Raw genomic sequence first — 23,275 nt, 5'->3', positions numbered from 1 at the left:
GAAAAGCATCCCCAAAGAATGATGTTTACACCTCCATGCTTCACGGGTTGGGATGGTGTTCTTGGGGTTGTACTCATCCTTCTTCTTCCTCCAAACACGGCGAGTGGAGTTTAGACCAAAAAGCTCTATTTTTGTCTGATCAGACCACATGACCTTCTCCCATTCCTCCTCTGGATCATCCAGATGGTCATTGGCAAACTTCAGACGGGCCTGGACATATGCTGGCTTGAGCAAGGGGACCTTGCGTGCGCTGCAGGGTTTTAATCCATGACGGTGTAGTGTGTTACTAATGGTTTTCTTTGAGACTGTGGTCCCAGCTCTCTTCAGGTCATTGACCAGGTCCTGCCGTGTAGTTCTGGGCTAATCCCTCACCTTCCTCATGATCATTGATGCCTCAAGAGGTGAGATCTTGCATGGAGCCCCAGACCGAGGGTGATTGACCGTCATCTTGAACTTCAACAGTTGTTGCCTTCTCACCAAGCTGCTTGCCTATTGTCCTGTAGCCCATCCCAGCCTTGTGCAGGTCTACAATTTTATCCCTGATGTCCTTACACAGCTCTCTGGTCTTGGCCATTGTGGAGAGGTTGGAGTCTGTTTGATTGAGTGTGTGGTCAGGTGTCTTTTATACAGGTAACGAGTTCAAACAGGTGCAGTTAATACAGGTAATGAGTGGAGAACAGGAGGGCTTCTTAAAGAAAAACTAACAGGTCTGTGAGAGCCGGAATTCTTACTGGTTGGTAGGTGATCAAATACTTATGTCATGCAATAAAATGCAAATTAATTACTTAAAAATCATACAATATGATTTTCTGGAATTTTTTTTCCGATTCTGTCTCTCACAGTTGAAGTGTACCTATGACAAAAATTACAGACATCTACATGCTTTGTAAGTAGGAAAACCTGCCAAATCGGCAGTGTATCAAATACTTGTTCTCCCCACTGTACATATATAAATAAGGGGCAAAACATGCATCACGACAAGAGAGACAATACAACACCACATAAAGAGAGACCTAAGACAACAACATAGGAAGGCAGCAACACATGACAATACAGCATGGTAGCAACACAACATAACAACAACATGGTAGCAGCACAAAACATGGCACAAACATTATTGGGCACAGACAACAGCACAAAGGGCAAGAAGGTAGAGATAACAATGCACCACGCAAAGCAGCTACAAGTGTCAGTAAGAGTTTCCATGATTGAGTCTTTGTATGAAGATATTGAAATTAAACTGTCCAGTTTGACTGTTTGTTGCAGCTCGTTCTAGCCGCTCTAGCTGCAGTAAACTGAAAAGACGAGCGACCCAGGGATGTGTGTGCTTTGGGGACCTTCAACAGAATGTGACTGGCAGAACGGGTGTTGTATGTGGAGGGCTGCAGTAGATATCTCAGATAGGGGGGAGTGAGGCCTAAGAGGGTTTTATAAATAAGCATCAACCAGTGGGTCTTGCGACAGATATACAGAGATGACCAGTTTACAGGGGAGTATAGAGTGCAGTGATGTGTCCTATAAGGAGCACTGATGTCAGATCTGATGGCTGAATGGAGGATAACATCTAGCCGCTCGAGAGCACCCTTACCTGCCGATCTATAAATTACGTCTCCGTAATCTAGCATGGGTAGGATGGTCATCTGAATCAGGGTTAGTTTGGCAGCTGGGGTGAAAGAGGAGTGATTACGATAGAGGAAACCAAGTCTAGATTTAACTTTAGCCTGTAGCTTTGATATGTGCTGAGAGAAGGACAGTGTTCCGTCTATCCATACTCCCAAGTACTTGTATGAGGTGACTACCTCATGCTTTAAACCCTCAAAGGTAGTAATCACACCTGTGGGGAGAGGGGCATTCTTCTTACCAAACCACATGACCTTTGTTTTGGAAGTGTTCAGAACAAGGTTAATGGTAGAGAAAGATTGATGGACACTAAGAAATCTTTGTTGTAGAGCATTTAACACAAAATCCAGGGAGGGGCCAGCTGAGTATAAGACTGTATCATCTGCATATAAATGGATGAGAGAGCTTCCTACTGCCTGTGCTATGTTGTTGATGTGAATTGAGAAAAGCGTGGGGCCGAATTGCTGCAAAGATACCACTACTAAAGGACATCAATAAGAAGAAGAGACTTGCTTGGACCAAGAAACATAAGCAATGGGCATTAGACCTGTGGAAATTTGTCCTTTGGTCTGATGAGTCCAAATTGGAGACTTTTGGTTCCAACCGCCATGTCTTTGTGAGACGGAAGAACGGTGAACAGATGATCTCCACATGTGTATTTCCCACCGTAAAGCATGGAAGAGGAGGTGTTATGTTGTTGGGGTGCTTTGCTGGTGACACTGTCAGCCTACATGCAATATGCTTTGTGGACTTTACCACTTCGGAGGCTGCTGAGGGGAGGATGGCTGATAATAATGGTTGGACCGGAGTAAATGGAATGGCATCAAACACATGAAAACCATGTGTTTGATATATTTGATACCATTCGACTGATTCTGCACCAGCCATTACCATGAGCCCGTCCTCCCCAATTAAGGTGCCACCAGCCTCCTTCACCGGACAGATGTTACTCTCCGGTTTTTGATGAAACACCGTTGTGATTGCATTTTATTCTGCCACTGTGTCTTCTTATTTTCTCTGCCTTAGGCCTATATATATCACAGTGGCAAGGCATATGAACAAGCAGGTTAAAAAGCAAACAACGCAATCATCACAACACATGGGTTGTAATATGGCACGTTTTTCCTGGCTCGGCTTCCCCAGTGATTTTACCCACACACATCTACTGTTCAAATCCCAGGTTAGGACATGCACAATGTAGCCATTTATGTTAAAGTGTGTCAAATATTTAAGTGTGTATGTTAAAAGCATTGTCTGTGTGTACGTCATATCCCTAACATTGCCAACAGACAAAGAACTATGAACGGGTCAGTGGTTCACAGTTCACCAATCAAGGTGTGATGTGTGATGTAACTTTTTTGGGAGAACGTTTCTTTGGGACCATCAGGCGACATTCTGACAACTGATACACAGAAATGTTCCTGCAATGTTCCTGCAACGTGTCCTCAACAATTGTATCTTATATTCTGAGAGCATGGCAACCATGTTCTGTGTATGTTTGGTGGGACGTTGATGGAATATTCTCCCAACCCTTAGAAACCTGGACACATTCTTGCAACGTTCCCATGAGATGTGTCTAGTTCTTGCAACGTTCCCATGAGATGTGTCTAGAACATTAATATTTTAAATTCTGAGAACATCGTAACCGCGTTCTGGGTAAGTTCTATTTGACATTAAGGGAATGGTCTTTGGAAACATTCCTTGCACATCACGGGAACATTCATATGAAAACTACATTGAATGACCTAATGAGACTCTTAAGGGAACGTTCTCTAAAGTTGTGGGAACATTTGTTGTTAGCTGGGTAGTTGCTACACATTTTTTGGGAGTGATTAAAACTATCATTTTGATATAATGGATGGTCAGTCCTTGCCTCCATAGCTCTGTCTATGAATTTGAGAGTCGTTACATTTCTCTAGTCCCAGCTTTTTACCAAAAAAGAAACGGAGTGTCTGCTTTGCAATTGTTTCAGTTAAGGATTCTAGCTTTAAGTGACAAATAGTGATTATTGAGCAAATGGAAATTGAGCTGGTACCCCAGTCTAACCACCTTATACTATCAAGTCACAGACCAGAGTCGTTTGCGAGTCATTTTGTCACAGTAGGCTCAATATTAGATGCTGGGCTTGACTGATGCGTTTAAACACGATACAAATTCCATTAAACATGCATGATCCTACGGAACTTCTGCAAACAGATATTTTCCTGAAAGACTCTGTGACCTATTTATTGCACATTACTCCACATAAGCAAGGTTCTATAGACGCAAAATGATAACAATACCACGGAAAATGTGGAAACTATTTTTGACCCTCCCATACTGCCAGCCATGTCTGAATAATAGAGGACCACAATGAAACTTGATCCTTGGGTTTGGTCTGGCCCACTTGAGGAGAGAGCCTCGTCTGGTCTGGACAGTCACAAATGGTATTTCTAGTAGGAAACTAACTGGCCATAAAGCTACATAAACTGCTGGCATTAAATGCCTAAGGGCAATGGGCTTACTTACAATAACTATACAAACAGCAGTTGTAATAATTGGACAGTTAAGAAAAGTCCATCTCATATCCTCTGATTATGCAATAGAAGTTGCTTGGCAAAGTAGCTACAATCAAATGACAGAGATTGTCGCTTTCCAGATGAAGACGTTAAGAAAACCTTTTTGTCCGTGTTCTTCACACATTTTTCTCATGCTAAACAAAGCTTCTGGGACAGTTGGACCACTGCAGCAGCATCCAGTGGAGCAAGCATTGTCAGTTACAAGTAGTTTTCTTTGTGGATCGAACAGTCTGTTATCACAGCCCTTCTAGGGGAGCAATACATCTGTTCTAAAGATCAATCAGAGGTGCCTGGGTGTTAACTCCAGTCTCTCAATCCCCCATATTAAAATGACCTCTCACCTTTGCAATGGTCCCTTATTGACATATTGTTGGCTGTGCTGCTGTTTGTCACAACCTGGGCTTGCCCTCTCTATGGATGACTAGCAGACCAATATAAACAACACAATGGGTATAATGGAAGGGCCTATATGACCCAGGCTTGTATATTAGGAGTCTTCTGTAATTCGCCAAATAATTTCACCTTCATGAAAATATCAACTTTTGTTGATCTAAACCTACTGAGGGTTGTGGATGTGTATGGATCTGTGAAGACAATTATTATTTGATCAAACATTATAGGACTATGGGGATTTCCCTCATCTCATCAGAATGAGGCACTTCAAAGAGCTTCTTTCTCCCAAACCGAGGTCACCCCCAGCAGCCAAGTGTAGGAAAAACACAGGTCAGACCAGAGGGGCTCCTTGAGAAAGTATAACATATTCATAGCTTTCCACTCAAGCTGGGAAGAAATGTGGCCGGTCGAACTGTGCTGTTGCCCTCTGGTTCAATGAGTTCTTCCCTTTGTTAATCTACTAACCTTCTAGTGCTCTTATATTCCCTGTGGTTGATATTGCTCTTTTCAGCATTCAAAGAATCAATTCAAATCACATTTGTCACATGCTTTGTAAACAACAGCTGTAGACTAACAGTGAAATGCTTACGTGCCCTTCCCAACAATGCAGAGAGAAAACACTTGAAAAATAATAACACAAAGAATAAATACACAATGTGTATAAATAACTTGGCTATATACATGGGATACTGGTAGAGTCGATGTGCAGGGGTACGAGGTAATTGAGGTAGATATGTACATATATTGTAGGTATGGATAAAGTGACTAGGCAACATGATAGATAATAAGCAGTAGCAAGAGCGTACATGATAAAAAAAAATTTAGTGCAGAAAGGGTCAATGCAGATAGTCCGGGTAACTATTAGTGAACTATTTAGCCATCTTATTGCTTGGGGGTAAAAGCTATTCAGGGTCCTGTTGGTTCCACACTTGGTGCATCGGTACCGCTTGCCGTGCGGTAGCAGAGAGAACAGTCTGTGACTTGGGTGGCTGGAGTCTGACCATTTTTAGGGCCTGAATGGCAGGGAGCTCGGCCCCAATGATGTACTGGACCGTACGCACTACCCTCTGCAGCGTCTTGCGTTCAGAAGCCTAACAGTTACCATACCAAGCGGTGATGCAGCCAGTGAAGATGCTCTCAATGGTGCAGTTGTAAAACTTTTTGAGGATCTGAGGGCCCATGGCGAATCTTTTAAGACTCATGATGGAGGAGAGGCATTGTCGCGTCTGTGTTGGTGTGCGTGTTGGTGTGCGTGGACCATGATAATTCTTTAGTGGTGTGGACACCGAGGAACTTGAATCTCTAAACCCGCTCCACTACTGTCCCGTCGATGTGTTGTATGTGGAGGATGAGTGTTGCAGTAGGTAGCTCAGATAGGGGGGAGTGAGGCCTAAGAGGGTTTTTTAAATAAGCATCAACCGGTGGGTCTTACGCTGGGTACACAGAGATGACCAGTTTACAGAGGAGTATAGAGTGCAGGGATGTGTCCTATAAGGAGCATTGGTGGAAAATCTGATGGTCAAATGGTAAAGAACGTCTAGCCGCTCGAGAGCACTCATACCTGCCGATCTATAAATTACATCTCTGTAGGATTAGATCTCTGGGTAGGATGGTCATCTGAATCAGGGTTAGTTTGGCAGCTGGGGTGAAAGTAGAGCAATTATAATTGAGGAAACCAAGTCTAGATTTAACCTTAGCATGCAGCTTGGATACTGTATGTGCTGAAGGAAGGACAGTGTACTCTCTAGCCATACTCCCAAGTACTTGTATGAGGTGACTACCTCAAGCTCTACATCCTCAGAGGTAGTCATAACACTAGTGAGTTCAAAAGAAGGTTAAGGGCATAGAAACCATGTTGGACACTAAGCAAGCTTTGTTGTAGAGCGTTTAACACAACATCCGGGGAGGGGCCAGCTGAGTATAAAACTGTATAATCTGCAAATGAATGGATGAGAGAGCTTCCTACTCCCTGAGCTATGTTGTTGATGTGAATTAAGAAGAGCTTGGGGCCTATGATTGATCCTTGGGTACTCCCTTGGTAGCTGAGACATGATATGTTCTGACTTTACACATTGAAATCTTTGAGAGGTAATTGGTCTACCGTATCAAAGATTTGGCTTTAAAATGTAAATAAAAATAGCAAAACAACATTGCTTAGAATCAAGGGCAGTGGTGACATAATTTAGAACATGTAAGGTTACAGTTACACATCTGTAACCTGAGCAGAAATCAGATTGCATGCCAGTGAGAATACTATAGACATCAAGTCAGCCAGTCAGTTGAATATTGCCAAGTTTTTCAAAACTTTTGATAAATAGGGCAAGACATGAATTGGCCTATAACAATTAGGATCAGCTTGATCTCCCCTTTTTAAATAAAGGACTCACTGTGGCTTCCTTCCAATCAATGGGAACCTCCCCAGAGAGTCGAGACAGTTTAAAAAGGTGAGAGTTAGGCTCGGCGATGATAGGGGCTGCAACCTTAAAAGAAGAGAGGATCTAAACCATTTCACCCAAATGTCTTTTGTGGGTCAAGTTCAAGGAGCTCCTTTAGCACCTCAGACTCAGTGACCGCCACCTGCAGGGGGAAGCTGGTGTAGCGGGCCAGTGAAAAACGAGGGAGGAGCATCAGGGTTAGATGCATTATAAGGGCTGGGAGATGAGGAAGTGTTGGACAGGCAACGAGTGATGGCTGAGTCAGATAGGAATCCTGACTTAATGAAGTGATGACTAAAGAGCTTAGCCATACGCTCCTTGTTAGTAACAACCACATCATCAACCTTAAGGGACATGGGCAGCTGTGAGCAGGGTTTATTCTCCAGGTCTTTTCACTTTTTTCCAGAACTTCTTGGGGTTAGACCCACAGAGAGAGAACTGCTCCTTAAAGTAACTAACGCTGGCCTGAGTGCACTTACGTCTCATTTGCCTGAACGACAGCCAGTCAGCCTGAGTATTTGTGTGCCAAGCTTTTCGCCAAATGGTGTTTTTGAGGTGGACTAACTCTGCCAGATTACCGTCAAATCAGGCACTGAAACTTTTTTAAATTGACATTTTCTTTATGGGGGCGCGCTTGTTAACAATACCACTGAAAATATTTTTAAAAAGAAGCCCCAAGCATCTTCAACAGAGGGGATCAAACTGAATCTATCCCAATTTACAGAGGCCAGGTGATGAAGGAAGGCTTGCTCATTAAAGTTTTTCAGCAAGCATTTATGACAAAACAGGACAGGTCGTTTCACTGAGCAGCCATTACGAACACAGGACGTAAAACAATGGTCACTAAAAGCATTACGGAAAACACCAGACTGATACCATTCAGGATTATTTGTGAGGATAACATCAAGGAGTCTTTCCTGGGTATTTGCAGTCATACCTTGTGGGATTGATAATAATCTGAGAGAGATTTAGGAAGTTCCATTGTTTTGAGACTTGGCCGGATGGTTTAAACATGTCACAGTTTAGTTCACATAGCAGGATAAATTCAGACTTAGTATAAGGGGAGAGAGCTTAGGGCAGGTAGGGTACAGGCCGGTGCTGATGGATTTTGATAACACCCAGCAACAGTCAACAAAGAGCTATCTATGCTTAAACCAGCAAATCAATAGTTTGGGGACAGACTTGATGGAGACAACTGAGCACTGAAGGTGTTCAGTTGGTAAAGATTGTCACTCCACCACCTTTGGAAGATCTGTCTTGCAGTCAAAGGTTATAACCAGAAAGGTTAACATCAGTGTTCAGAACAGTCTTTCTTAACCATGAGCAGTAATGACAAAACACATCTGGATTGGAGCTGTGAACCCACACTTTCAATTGCTAAATTTTAGATAATAAGCTTCTAGTGTTTTAATGTGAAAAAAACCTAGGCTTTTAACGAGAGAAGAAATCAGTGAAGCAGAAATCATCCGAGCGCAAGACAGAATTGGGGCTTGCAACAGTAGACGGGTCAAGGTGTACATTTCCAGATATCACCAGCAGTAATACAATTAGGGCACGGCAGAGGACAGGGAGAGCTTTGCGGTGTTGATTATTTATTAGAATGTGAATGTGCATCAGATGGCAACAAGATCAAATTGTACAGCACTTTCATCAGGTAACATGAATGCAAATCCAGCTAGAGGGGGTTAAAATAGTATGGGAGGTCAAGAGACCGTGTAACAGATAGATAGTCTGAGTCGTAAGTGTGGGAACAAACATTGTCTGTCCCACGGTTGGGTAAACGAGAAAGTTTATAGTCACCAAAGTGTGAAGGAGTCATGGAGCAAATATCACAAAGCACAAGAAAAAAAATGACTTGGGGCTAGGCATTGTAAGTTAAGAGTCACTCGCCCCAACAACATAAGAGAGTAGCTCTCAATGAGTCCAGTAGGCTATAAACGTCTGAGATAAAATAAAATAATACTAGGTCTATGCTAGTTAATTAAAGTGTTTCTGAGTGAGCTCACATAATAAGCTTCACAAGTTAATTAGCCTACATAAAATTCAGATCAGTGCAAAGTCTGCGGTGTGTGTGAATGTATGTGCGTGTGTGCTGGAGGCGAGCAAAGGCTAGGGAGAGAGGGGAGTGTGGCGGAGGTACCTGTACCAGACGTGGGGAGCAGATTGCTGGGTGGGACTTATTTTTTACTTGATCAATAGCTAAAAGTACTTGTCCAAAACTGAAAATTATGTTGTAAGTAAAACAAATATTATTGACAGATGTGATTTGATCATTATTGTTATTTTAATAACGGTGGACATTTTCTGACTCCAACCATTTGGAAACTATAACAAATTGAACCTGCATACAATAAAGTGCATCAGTTAATCAGTGAATTCATTGACATTTTCCCTAGAGGGTTAGAATGGATTAATTACCATATATGACAACCTATGGCAGGCAACACACATAGATAAAGAGATGCATCTCTAAAACGCAGATCAAAATGTCACAGAACACAATGAAGTTCAAGTCTATGAATAACATACAAATACCCACCAAGTTAAATTTGATCAAATATACTTTACTCATGAATTATGCATGACTATACAGTATGTACTGTGTGTACAGTACTTATAAGACTAAGGAAGGAATTCAGACATGGAGTATACCTACTTACTGCTTTAAATGAGGATCGCTTTCCTGTATATCATTCTAGCAGGCAGGCCGACATAGACGGAGATACATAGACACGTGTGGGTGTGTGTGATCAGTCCTCCTCCAGCTCATCTCCTTCTTCACTCTCCTCTACCTCGTCTCCCCTCTGTCGCTGTTGTCTGGACAACCAGGGGTTGAACCCTGGTCTACATTTTCTCAGACTTGAAGACCACTATCTTTGGGCAGCTGTGGCAGCTGTGGCAGCTGTAAAGTCTTCCATGGGAGGATCCTCCACCACAGGAACATGAGCCTTTGCAGTTGTGGGGTAGTCAGACTGGATGGCAAATCTGTTTTGATCCTCTTCATTGTTGAGAAACCACGTTCACACTGTCGTGACTTTACTTTCATTAATTTGATAACTGTTATTTATATAATCCACTAACTATGTTTAATTGTTACTTGATTCAATTAATCACTTAACAATTAACTCCTTAGGATTAGTGGCATCACGAAACAAGTTGTTTAACGAGTTACTATCTCCCAAATTAAACTCTGGAAGATATACACTACCGTTCAAAAGTTTGGGGTCACTTAGAAATGTCCTTCTTTTGTAAAGAGAATATCATTTTTTGTCCATTAAAATAACATCAAATTGATCAGAAATACAGTGTAGACATTGTTAACTTCTTGCGTCGAGCAATCCCGTATCCGGGAACGTAATCATAGCCTCAAGCTATTACCATAACGCAACGTTAACTATTCATGAAAATCGCAAATGAAATGAAAGAAATATATTCACTCACAAGCTTAGCCTTTAGTTAACAACACTGTCATCTCAGATTTTCAAAATATGCTTTTCAACCATAGCTACACACGCATTTGTGTAAGAGTTGATATGCCTACAAATACGTCACAATGCTGCAGACACCTTGGGGAAACGACAGACAGTGTAAGCTCATTCCTGGCGCATTCACAGCCATATAAGGAGACATTGGAACACAGCGCCTTCAAAATCTGGGGCACTTCCTGTTTGAAATTTCATCTTAGTTTTGCCTTGTAGCATCAGTTCTGTGGCACTCACAGATAATATCTTTGCAGTTTTGGAAATGTCAGAGTGTTTTCTTTCCAAAGCTGTCAATTATATGCATAGTCGAGCATCTTTTCGTGACAAAATATCTTTAAAACGGGAATGTTTTTTTATCCAATAATTAAAAGAGCGCCCCCTATATCGAAGAAGTTAATGTTGAAAATGACTATTGTAACATGAAACGGCTGATTTTTTTATGCAATATCTACATAGGCGTAAAGAGGCCCATTATCAGCAACCATCAGTCTTGTGTTCCAATGGCATGTTGTGTTAGCGAATCCAAGTTTAGCATTTTAAATGCTAATTTATCATTAGGAAACCCTTTTGCAATTATGTTAGCACAGCTGAAAACTGTTGTCCTGATTAAACACGCTGGTCGAAAAGGGCGTTTCCATCACAATGACACGCTCTTCTGACCTCACTCCGGGGACATAGCTAGTTACTGTGCAAGGTATTCTCAAAAACAATTATCTTATTAGAAAACTAAAATCACAATCATATCTTAACAAAAATACTCTCATCATTTTCCCTACACAACGTAAAGGATGGAGACTTCATACAGTGGTTCTTCATTTTACCTTAATTTAACTAGGCAAGCTAGTTAAGAACAAATTCTTATTTTCAATTACAGCCTAGGAACAGTGGGTTAACTTCCTTGTTCAGGGACAGAACGACAGATTTTTACCTTGTCAGCTCGAGGATTTGATCTTGCAACGTTTTGGTTACTAGTCCAATGCTACTACCACCAGGCTACCTGCCTCCCTGATTTAAAAAAAGTTGTGAGCTTACACCACGGGACTTAGAGGTACCCAGCATCACGGTTTCATTGCTCCAGACCATCGCAAGGGGGAGTTAGAGCACTCATTATGCATTTGGGTCCCAAGGTTTTTATATGACCAATGGTTCCAAGTGGTTCCAAGTGGTTCCAATGACGAATTTGACGCAAGCCACCCGTACCTGGTGACTTTCTTCAGCAAAGATGGCTGACAATACATTATGGTGGATGCAAATGTAAGTAATTATAACGTCATAATAAGTCAAGCAAAAAAAATACAATTGAGAGGAATATGTTAGTTAATGTGGAGACAAACGAATGTGCATATTTTTTTGTCATCAAGTTCATTTACGAAAATTGCTATTTAGCATGTTTTTTTTTCAGTCATATCCAACACCAGGTGTATCAAACTCCATTCGTTGAATGATGCTGTGTCTACATGTATGAATTACAATTATACACTTCAACAGTGTAAACCACTCCTGCTCCTGGGACATCAATGATTACACATTGTAACTATCCAATAGACTAGAAACATGATTTAAATAAAGGCTGATTTGTAATTCATATATACAGAATAAAAAACAGTACATCCTGCTAGCACGCCCACAAGCGAGCCACTCAGGTGGAGAATGATGCGTGGAAGAGAGTGGGGAACGAGAAGGGAGTAACAATCCGGGCTATTTGCTCTGAGACCGGCATAATAATGTAATGAAAAAAGCAGGGAGAAGGTTTTGAACCCTCAACATTCTAGCCCGAAGTCCAGCACACTATCAACTGTGCCCAAATGTATTAATTGGGTTTGGGGCCGATTGTGGCTAAAACACTTTATTAATTGGGTTTGGGGCCGATTGTGGCTAAAACACTTTATTAATTGGGTTTGGGGCCGATTGTGGCTAAAACACTTTATTAATTGGGTTTGGGGCCGATTGTGGCTAAAACACTTTATTAATTGGGTTTGGGGCCGATTGTGGCTAAAAACACTTTATTAATTGGAATATTTTACATGTGGAAAGGGAAAAAATTATTATTATTCATTTTTCACAAGCGTAGCAGGATGGGCTAGTAGTTGAACAATAGACTATTCAACCTTTACTAAAGAATTGTCTAATAGCCAAGCTAGGTGTGAAACCCTCCCTCCCCATCTGGAGCTAGGTGTGACCCCCCCTCCCCAGCTTGAACTAGGTGTGACCACCTCCCCAACTTGCAACAAATCAATTGTATCTATCTTTCCACATCTACCTGCACACAGTCAATTTTCTGAAAAAAATATACAGTTGAAGTCGGAGGTTTACATACACTTAGGTTGGAGTCATTAAAACTTGTTTTTCAACAACTCCACACATTTCTTTTGCAAATGCAAATGTAAATAATTATAACATCATAACAAGTCAAGCAGAAAAAAAATTAATTGAGAGGAATATGTTAGTTCATGTAGAGACAAACGAATGTGCATATTTTTTGTCATCAAGTTAATTTAGGAAAATTGCTATTTAGCAAGTTTTTTTCAGTCATATCCAATACCAGGTGTATCAAACTCCATTCTTTGAATGATGCATATCCAATAAAAAATATACAGTTGAAGTCGGAAGTTTACATACACTTAGGTTGGAGTCATTAAAACTTGTTTTTCAACAACTCCACAAATTTATTTTTTGAAGTCAGTTAGGACATATATATGTAATTTTTCCAACATTTGTTTACAGACAGATTATTTCACTTATAATTCACTGTATCACAAATCAAATGGGTCAGATGTTTACATACACTAAGTTGACTGTGCCTTAAATAGCTTGGAAAATTCCAGAAAATTATGTCATGACTTTAGAAGCTTCTGATAGGCTAATTAACATTATTTGAGTCAATTGGAGGTGTACCTGTGGCTGTATTTCAAGGCCTACCTTCAAACTCAGTACCTCTTTCTTGACATCATGGGAAATTCAAAAGAAATCAGCCAAGACCTCAGAATAAAATGGTGGACCTCCTGGTTCATCCTTGGGAGGTATTTCCAAATGCCTGAAGGAACCACGTTCATCTGTACCGACAATAGTATTTAAGTATAAACACCATGGGACCATGTAGGCATCATAGGAAGGAGACTCGGTCTGTCTCCTAGAGATGAACATACTTTGGTGTGTCCTGTAGACAATTTGTTGGCAGAACTGAAAAAGCATGTGCGAGCAAGGAGGCCTACAATCCTGACTCAGTTACACCAGCTCTGTCAGGAGGAACTGGCCAAAATTCACCCAATTTATTGTGGGAAGCGTGTGGAAGGCTACCCAAAACGTTTGAATTGCTAACAGGCAATGCTACCAAATACTAATTGAGTGTATGTAAACTTCTGTCCCACTGGGAATATGATGAACGAAAAAAAAAATGAAATAAATCATTCTCTCCACTTTTATTCTGACATTTCACATTCTTAAAATAAAGTGGTGATCCTAACTGACCTAAGACAGGGAATTTTTACTTGGATTAAATGTCAGGAATAGTGAAACACTGAGTTGAAATGTATTTGGCTAAGGTGTATGTGAACTTCCAACTTCACCTGTATATTTACAGTGTATTGGTCATGGCTCCTGAGTGGTTCAGCGGTCTAAGGCACTGCATCTCGGCGCAACAGCTTCGCTACAGTCCCTGGTTTGAATTCAGGCTGTTTCATATCTGAATGTGATTGGGAGTGCCATAGGGCGGCGCACAATTGGCCCAGCATCATCCGGGTTTGGCCGGTGTAGGCCGTCATTGCAAATAATAATTTGTTAAATAAAGGTTCAATTTAAAAAACATCTGGCAGAAAACACAGCGCAATCAATAGGAGGTTAACAGTGGCTGGTGCTGAAAATATAGCAAACTTGTTATGCAAGTGTTGCACACCAACAGATGGAGAAAACCTACAACAATCGAGCAATTCATTTCAACAGTATTCTTAATTTTAATTTGACTTCACAAACAACAAGAGGTCTTTATTGGAGTCTATTTCTTCGGAGCCTAGATCTATATAAAAAAACTAAACTGGCTGAGGTAGGCTATGAGGCTTAACAGCCTAATAGAAGCAGGATCTTTTTTTATTAGGCCTACTTACAATTGCGAACTGGTCAAATATGTAGCATCCTACATAAAACAATCATGAAAAAAAGTCTGCATGTTAAACCTAAAACAATGTAAGTAATAATGAAACGTGCACATTTGTAAATCCTAAACTCTAAAAGTAATTGGAAAGGTAGATACAAATAATATGTGACATTGTGATTATAATAAAGAATGTAAACAAGATGCTGTGTCTTCAACTGCAGCAGGTGTAGCACATCATGCACATGTTTCCTATTAGCAGGACAATATACTTTTTATAGCCCAGCTACTGTTGTGAAAATCCCTCTACTTGCAATGTATTCGATGCTTAGATGCTTTATTATCCAAATGTAAAAACATATACTGTACAGTACTATATTTCTTCATCAGCTTCTTCTCTTTCAAAATGCAGATGTTGATTTAGTTATGGATCCATAATGAATTACTAAGGGAATAAATATCACTGATATACAGAAATATAGGAACAAAATTGTTTAATGAAGGAAAACAATTTTGAATCCTCCAAACCTCATGCTGTAGCCTATGTCAAGTTGTACAGCGCCATATTTTCCATTCCATCCTAACCCTTCTGTTTTGTTCTTCATTTTTCTCGGAATAGAAACACCATAATATTAATCAAATTAGCCCCTTGAAGCTAGGGGGCACTATTTTTATGTTTGGAAAAATAACGTTCCCAAAGTAAACGGCCTATTTCTCAGGACCAGATGCTAGAATATGCATATAATTGACAGATTAGGATAGAAAACACTGTCAAAATATTGTCTGTGAGTATAACAGAACTGATATTGCAGGCGAAACCCTGAGAAAAATCAAACCAGGAAGTGGCCTCTATTTTGAAAACTCTATGTTCCATAGCCTCCCATTGCACCAGATTCCTTTTCCTATCGCTTCCTCAGGCTTTTATTTTGAAAAATGAGCCAGAACGATAACATCGCGTCGTGGTCACATGAGTTTTGCTCGCGCAACAGAGTTTGGATAGGTATTGCTTTTCCCTCTCCTACTTTGAAAGACATTTGCGGTTGATATATTATCGATTATACAACCTGAGGATTGATTATAAAAAACGTTTGACATGTTTCTGTGGACATTACGGATATTATTTTAAATTTGTCAGCGTTGTCGTGACCGCTCTTTCCTGTTGATTTCTGAACATAATGTGCCAAACAAACTGAGGTATTTTGGATATAAAAATAATCTTTACGGAACAAAAGGAACATTTGTTGTGTAACTGGGAGTCTCATGAGTGAAAACATCCGAAGATCAAAGGTAAACGATTCATTTGATTGCTTTTCTAATTTACGTGACCAAGCTACCTGATTCTAAGTGTACTTAATGTTTTGTCATGCGATCGATAAACTTACACAAATGCTTGGATTGCTTTCGCTGTAAAGCATAATTTCAAAATCTGAGAAGACAGGTGGATTAACAAAAGGCTAAACTGTGTTTTGCAATATTGCACTTGTGATTTCATGAATATGAATATTTGTAGTAATATTATTTGACTGAGGCACTATGCTATTCAGCGGTTGCTGATGACAATTATCCTGCTTAGGGATGGGTAGCGTCAAGAAGTTAATTAAGCCAAATTTCTTAAAATCAATCCCATATACTATTTTATTACAAAAAAAGGTTTTAAATTCTCTGGTAATGCCAATACGGAAGACTATCAGATGCTTCTAAAATATGCCCTCTGATGGTCAAACAGAATGCTGCAGCAGCCCGCAAGGTGTGGCGCAGTATAACACAACTTTAAAAGGAGGAACCACTGTACCTGTAGTGTAAATACTTTTCAAGTTACAGTATTCCCTTAATAACCTTACTAATGACATCACAAAATGAAAAACAATATGACATGATTATTCTTTAGGTCCCCACTGACCATTCCCCACATTCTGATGTTAGGAATATTGTTCCAGTGTTCACTTTTTGGACGTTAGATTCTTTGGGTGGCAAAATTATTCTGGAGGCTAAGACATTCCTTTGGTTGATACAGAGAGTTCGCTGCTGCATAAAAAAACATATGACCGGGTGTGAGCTGTCAACAAGCATCCTTAGGACACTTAGGACACATTAATTGTTAGGAAGTTATATTTTTGGCTGATTTTGTTTTTGCTTGTCCATTTGGACAAGCTTAGTTCATATGATCTTTTTGTCCAACAATTTATTTTCCTTGTCCTGGGAAAAGCGCTAATGTGGGCGGTTTATTTAGTCGCTGACGTAGTCTCGCCAGGGAGTTTACAAATCTTCATCCATATCGAGGTTGGTGATCGCTGAACTGGTGTCCAGAAATAGTTTTCGGCCATAGGAAATGATGGCGAAAATATGGTGTTACGATCAGAGTAAAAATACATTTTGCAATCAGCAGCAGCACGTATGCTAGAGGTCACAATTATGTGTATTCCCCACACTGAGTGGTGTCCTGCTGTGGGGACACGTCTGTAATCTATTTGGTTCAGCAGGAGGCCACCTCAACACACAGTCACACACACACCATAAATAAAAAGTTCTCATACATCATGCATGCATTTGGAACACGCTTGTGTTCGTGCCTGACAGGAGAAATCATTATGAAAGAGGATGAAGATGACACCTGTTTGATATGTCAGTACTGTATGTGACTGGATTATGATGAGTATCACATCTTTAAATTTAAAGATGGAATCCGCAGTACTGGCCGCCCCACCACCGTTGTTATTGTTTTTGTCGCCGAGCTGATCTGAGGAGCGTCGCACAGCATTGTAAAAAAAACAGCAGTAGCTATTGTGCTCTTCTATCGCGTGTGCAACTGCACATAGCTTTTACGGTGCCTTTTCATCTTTAATCCATCCTTCAACTTTTTGCTCTCTTTTTGAAGATCAACGCCAATCATTCCTGTGAAATATTTGTTTGATCTAGGGATGTGACAAATGTAAAAATGTTCTAAACATTTAAACAGCAATTTTTTGTCTTTTAAACTATAAGAAGAAAATCATAAAATTACATGGGAATTCACAGTGCACATATGGTCCTGCATATGACCACTAGGGGGTGATGCAGTTCAATCTACCGCAGTCCTGGCTACCAGACGGCACTCACCTTACTGCTGTCCCCCACCCACTCAGCAATGATGGTAGTTAATGCCATTTTTAGGTTCTCTGCTGTGTGCCTCTCCTCCATGTTCTCAGAGGCCAGTACATGGGACTTCATGTCCCGCTTCTGGTCAATGTGATGGCTCGTTGCAGTGATGTATGACAGCATGTTCATAGACGTCAAACAATCTGTTGTTAACCTCATGTACGGGGTGTTTGAGAGTGTGTGCTTTGTACTTGCAGAGCAATCATTGTACAATTTGTTCATTCGGCCATCACAGTTTTTAGACCTGGCATCTTGTAGTCTGGTTATAGATATGCCATCAAGGCATTGAAGCCAACATCCTTTACCATTGACAATGGCTGCATATCAACTGCAATCATTTCTGTAATCAGTGCTGTGATTTTCTCACTCCCTTGTCGCACTTCTTTCGTGTGAACTACAGTATCTGCATTGACCCTTTTTGCACTAACTATTTTGACTCATCACATACACTGCTGCTACTGTTTATTATCTATCCGGTTGCCTAGTCACTATACCCCTACCTATATATATACATACAGTATCTACCTCAATTACCTCGTACCCTTGCACATTGACTCGGTACTGGTACCCCGTGTATAAGTTATCGTTACTCATTGTGTATCTATTCCTTGTGTTATTATTTTTCTATTATTTATATATTTTTCTCTGCATTGTTGGGAAGGGTCCGCAAGCGTTTCACTGTTCGTCTACACCTGTTGTTTAGGAAGCATGTGGCACATACATTTTATTTGAAGAGCCAATCTAATATCTGTTGTTGGGGGCCTGTGCTGCTGCCAGCAACGGTTTGGGTCTTATGGTGCCGCCCTTTCAGATTGTTAAGCATTGCACCCGTACTGTCATTTGAGCTCAATTCGACCTCGCAAAGTTTGCATTTCACTACCTCCTCATTGAACTTCTCAAAGTATTGCCATACAAGACTTCGCTGCTGTCGTTTCCCTGTCTCACTGTTAACGACAATGATGTGCCGAGCATTTTTATATCCGTGGCAAATCATTTAAAAGATGCATACAGTATCTCCACCTACTTACGTTACATCATTGTTGCGTTAGGTTAAATTTTAAAAAATCCCTTGATGATGATGATGATGATAATGATGATCGGGACCTGTTGTATGGGGAAAACAAACAGAACCATTTTTGAGAGGTTAGAGGTTTTTTCTAAATGTTAACGATCCCAATTTAATTCAAATGTTTAAACATTCACACCCCTAGCTTGATCATCAGACAACTTTGGCCAACAGCAACCATCATTTGTAATGGTTTGTACAATTTATTCATTAAAGAGAGGGTTAGGCACAGTCAAATTAAATTGAGCAGTTCGGTTCCCTTCAAAAGTGACATAACATCCTTGCTAGGAGATCTATTAAAACATTGTTAAGAAGAATATATGCTATGCTGTTGTTATTTAACAAGACAGTTGGAGCCTTTACATTTGACTGTGTTTTCTGCACATATAATTTATAAAATATTGTATTGGAACATGTGTGATTCCATAAAGAGTCTAAAACTAATTACATAGTTTAGCAGCTACAGTACAACTAATTCATTTTTCATGCATGCTTGGACAGCATTTTTTTTTTTGTGACCTACCAATTGAGGTACGTTTTGAGTCGCGACCCAACACAAAGGTTAAAAAAACATACACAGACCAAAGATTAACTAAAAAATATATTTTTTAAAGTTGGGGACCTGTGTGATTGAAATAAATATCGCACCATTTCCAAACTCTGTTGCCTAGCAAAAATCCGAGAATCCTTGGTAGATTCAGTACTTAACTTAGATCCTTGTCAACTATACACCAGTCCGGTTCCAGACCAGGTCATAGCACCATCTCTGCTACTTCTTTGGTTTAAATGATCTTCTTAATTTTTTGAATAAGAAGAAACACTGTGCGGTCCTTTTTATTGACCTGTCTAAAGCCTTCGATAATGAGGATCACTCATTACTTATTCAGAGGCTTGCATCAATTGGCCTGGACCAGGCTGTATGTAGCTAGTTTGAAAATGATGCCAATGTCATCCTTGCGACCTACATGGACCCCTGCCAAGAACCCACAAGTTGGTCCCGACCCACAATTTGGGAACCACTGCATTATATCACCTACACAGCACATTGAATATGCATAGGCCTATAGATACTGGTTATACAATTATAAATAACAATGCAAAGATAATTTAAGAATTCGCACAAATCAGCATGTTTACACATTTGGGTTGTGTGTGTGTGTGTGTGTGTGTGTGTGTGTGTGTGTGTGTGTGTGTGTGTGTGTGTGTGTGTGTGTGTGTGTGTGTGTGTGTGTGTGTGTGTGTGTGTGTGTGTGTGTGTGTGTGTGCGAGTGTGTGCGTGTGTGTGTGTGTGTGTGCGTGTGCGTGTGTGGATGTGAGTGGGAGTGGCAGTGCAGTGTTGGGTAGTTGCTGGGTATTTGAATAATACAATATTGATAATTAAAGGAAATTAGCCAATGCTTATTAAACTTTTCAGACAGTGTTGCTTTTAGAAAGTTCAAACTTTAGACATGTGTCCTGTTTGTAATTGATTGAGCTGCAGAGTCAATTAAAGTGAGTGGTGTTTAGAACTCATTGTGTTGATGGCACTTTGTCAGTATTAGGATAGGAAGTGCAGTTGTCCCAGCAGGGCTGGGAGTTTGGTGGGACAACACACATAGTCACAATGTTTATCATTCCATGCATTCAATGAACATGGGCAAGATATTTCATCTTGAATTAATTTTTGCTTTTTAGAACAGCCACATTGAGATGTACCAAAGGTTGTCAAAATAGCAGATAACTAGATGAGTGAATCCTCAAAAAAATGTGTCACCACTAAAATGAAGTGCCACAATGTCTGGGCATGCCATCTATCTCTGTGGCTTAGCGCAAAAGACCCAGCTGGTTTCCAGTGCAGTATGTGGGCCAGCCCAATGAACCTGTGGATCCCACATCTTCTCATGGGTAAAGCCCAACCAGGATGGATTGGTGGGAGGAATAACTCAACATCACATGAGGGTCCATTTCCCTCCACTGGTCTAGATAATGACAGGGAAGTACGGTCGAGAGGACACATGGTCCAGGTACAGACAATGTAGACAGTAGATCTGATGGGAAGCTAGTGGCAGGACACTCTGACAAAGGCTTATTCACTGTGGACTAAAAGCCCTCTCTGTGTCTGCATGGCCTGATTTGTAATGACTGGGTATTGGAGAGGAGACATGGAGACAGAGTGAGCTCATTCATCAGATAGTGAGATGCTCTTTCTGAGAAACATAACATATTCCGGTGGAATGCACCAGGCTATTCCAGACACCAACCACTTCCCTTTTACTATCTGTGAGCGGATATTTGAGATGTGAGCACTTACTGATGAGTTCATGTTGATTGAACTGAACAATGCTACCTAATCTGATGAGTTTCTCTTCCTTTGCTAATGGAAACAATTGTCATGTCTGTCATACTAATACTAACGTTTGTACAATATCAATTTGAGCAGCACATTGGGAGAGATTGAAAGAAAAGTTGATAGCATGTTATAATATCTTGCTATCAATACAAAATATATCGTCCCACAGTTCCCTGCTAACGTGTTTCTCTCCCTGGGTCTGTCTATTGCAGATGTGTCAGTGAGCCTGCTGTCTCTGGTGGTGACCACCTGTGGCTTAGCCCTTTTCGGGGTCTCACTTTTCGTCTCGTGGAAGCTGTGCTGGGTGCCATGGCGCGACCGTGGCCTCCGCAGCGGCCTGAAGGATGGCCAGGGGGACCAGCAGCCAGTCATGATGGAGGTGGATGGGGTGGAGAATGAGTACAGTGAAGACTGTGTCAAGGAGCCTTCAGGCCTGATAGTCCCCGAGGCAATCATGAAGATCAGCCACACATCCCCAGACATCCCCCTGGAGGCCCAGTCCAAGCTCAAGGAGAACCACGTCCGCCACATCACCCGCGTGCAGCGCCAGATCACTGAGCCCACCTCCTCTGTCCGGTCAGTCCCGCAGCACAGAAAAAAATGAACAAGTCAATTCCACTAACCATGTTGCATTGTGTCTATAGCTAATGATAACTGGTTTCTCTACCCTCTGCAGGCACAACTCCATCCGCCGCCAAATGAACCTATCCAACCCAGACTTCAACATTGGCCAGTTCCAGAGACAGGAGTCCCTGGCCACTCTGGGCCGGATCAAACCCGAGCTCTATAAGCAACGCTCTGTGGACACGGACGACGGCAGGAAGACGGACAGCTGCGGCCGCATACATTTCATCCTCAAGTTCGACTGTGACCTGGAGCAGCTCATCATCAAGATCCACAAGGCCCAGGATTTACCGGCCAAGGATTTCTCAGGAACCTCTGACCCTTACGTCAAAATCTACCTGCTCCCCGACCGTAAGACCAAGCACCAGACCAAGGTGCACCGCAAGACCCTCAACCCCGTGTTCGATGAGGTCTTCCTGTTCCCTGTGGCCTACACTGAGCTGCCCACACGCAAACTGCACTTCAGCGTCTACGACTTTGACCGCTTCTCCCGCCACGACATCATTGGCCAGGTGCAGGTGGATAACTTCCTGGACCTTGCAGACTTCCCCAGAGAGACTAAACTCTGTAGGGACATCCAGTACGTCACCTCGGTGAGCTAACCTCTATATCAGTCTCAGTACAGTATCATAATATCTGCTTGGGTACGTGGACATGCAACAATAAATGCAACGCTGTGACTTGAAATTAGGTAGTGAATAAGGGTACATTATCTGAGAGAGTTTAGTTGGAAGTCACTTCAGTTCTGGTCCCTGATCATTCACCTATGTCAGTTTAGGAGTGGGACTGGAAAGAGTTAAACCCTTAGAAGCATATCGGAACCAGCTCTGCCCCCCCCCCCCCCCCCCCCCCCCCCCCAGGGCTACCAAAAACTGTCCAAACAATAAAACAACGTGTGAAGGCCATGTAACAGCAAGGCAGGGAGGAAAATACCAAAGTGTAAGCATGTCTGTCCCCACAGAAACCCCCCCCCCCTGGTTTAATAAAAAAAGAAGACTAACATAAAATGATACTTAGATGGAATGAATAATACATGACCACACAAGGAAACACATGGAGTGGAGACATACATCTGAGTTGGCAGCAGTGACTGCTTTGACACGAGGATACAAAGCTGGAGCTCCTCGATCCATTATTCACATGGATCCCATTAGTATCTGTGAGGTGTGACATACTGAAGGTCTCACCCGTCTGATGGAATCTCGCTGGACTCTCACTGATGTCAGAAAGGCTCTTTAGTCTCAATTGGTCAAAGTGCGGTCTCAATAGATGTCAGTCTCATTGGAGTCTCACTGTGGAAATAAGGACTTATGGTGTCATTGAAGGAGTGTAGGTTGTCTGCAGTCTCAAGGGAGGACTGTAGTCTGAGTGATGTCTCAGTGATATATCTCTATACTGTCTCTCTTGAGGGCCACTTCCTTTTTTTTAGATGGGTTCATTTTTACTTCCCGTCAACATGTAGGGTTTGAGTTCATCAAACATGTGTGATTAGCCTAGTGGTTAGAGCGCTGGGCCAGTAACTCAAAGGTTGTTGGATTGAATCCCC

General features: G+C 41.4%; 1 protein-coding gene across 1 annotated transcript in view; it reads left to right on the top strand.

The window, feature by feature from the left end:
* LOC109889590 (synaptotagmin-9-like) overlaps window positions 1–23,275 on the top strand; it is a 54,465-nt gene that overhangs the window by 15,726 nt on the left and 15,464 nt on the right. The window contains exons 2-3 of the mRNA XM_020481136.2: window positions 21,318–21,681; window positions 21,782–22,322. Of these exons, the coding sequence (XP_020336725.2) occupies window positions 21,318–21,681; window positions 21,782–22,322 (905 nt within the window). The remainder of the gene's footprint in view (window positions 1–21,317; window positions 21,682–21,781; window positions 22,323–23,275) is intronic.

Source organism: Oncorhynchus kisutch, linkage group LG4 (assembly GCF_002021735.2).
Source record: "Oncorhynchus kisutch isolate 150728-3 linkage group LG4, Okis_V2, whole genome shotgun sequence".
Taxonomy (NCBI): Eukaryota; Metazoa; Chordata; class Actinopteri; order Salmoniformes; family Salmonidae; genus Oncorhynchus; species Oncorhynchus kisutch.
The sequence above is the reverse complement of the archived record's forward strand: the minus strand, read 5'-3'. Positions and strand labels throughout refer to the sequence as shown.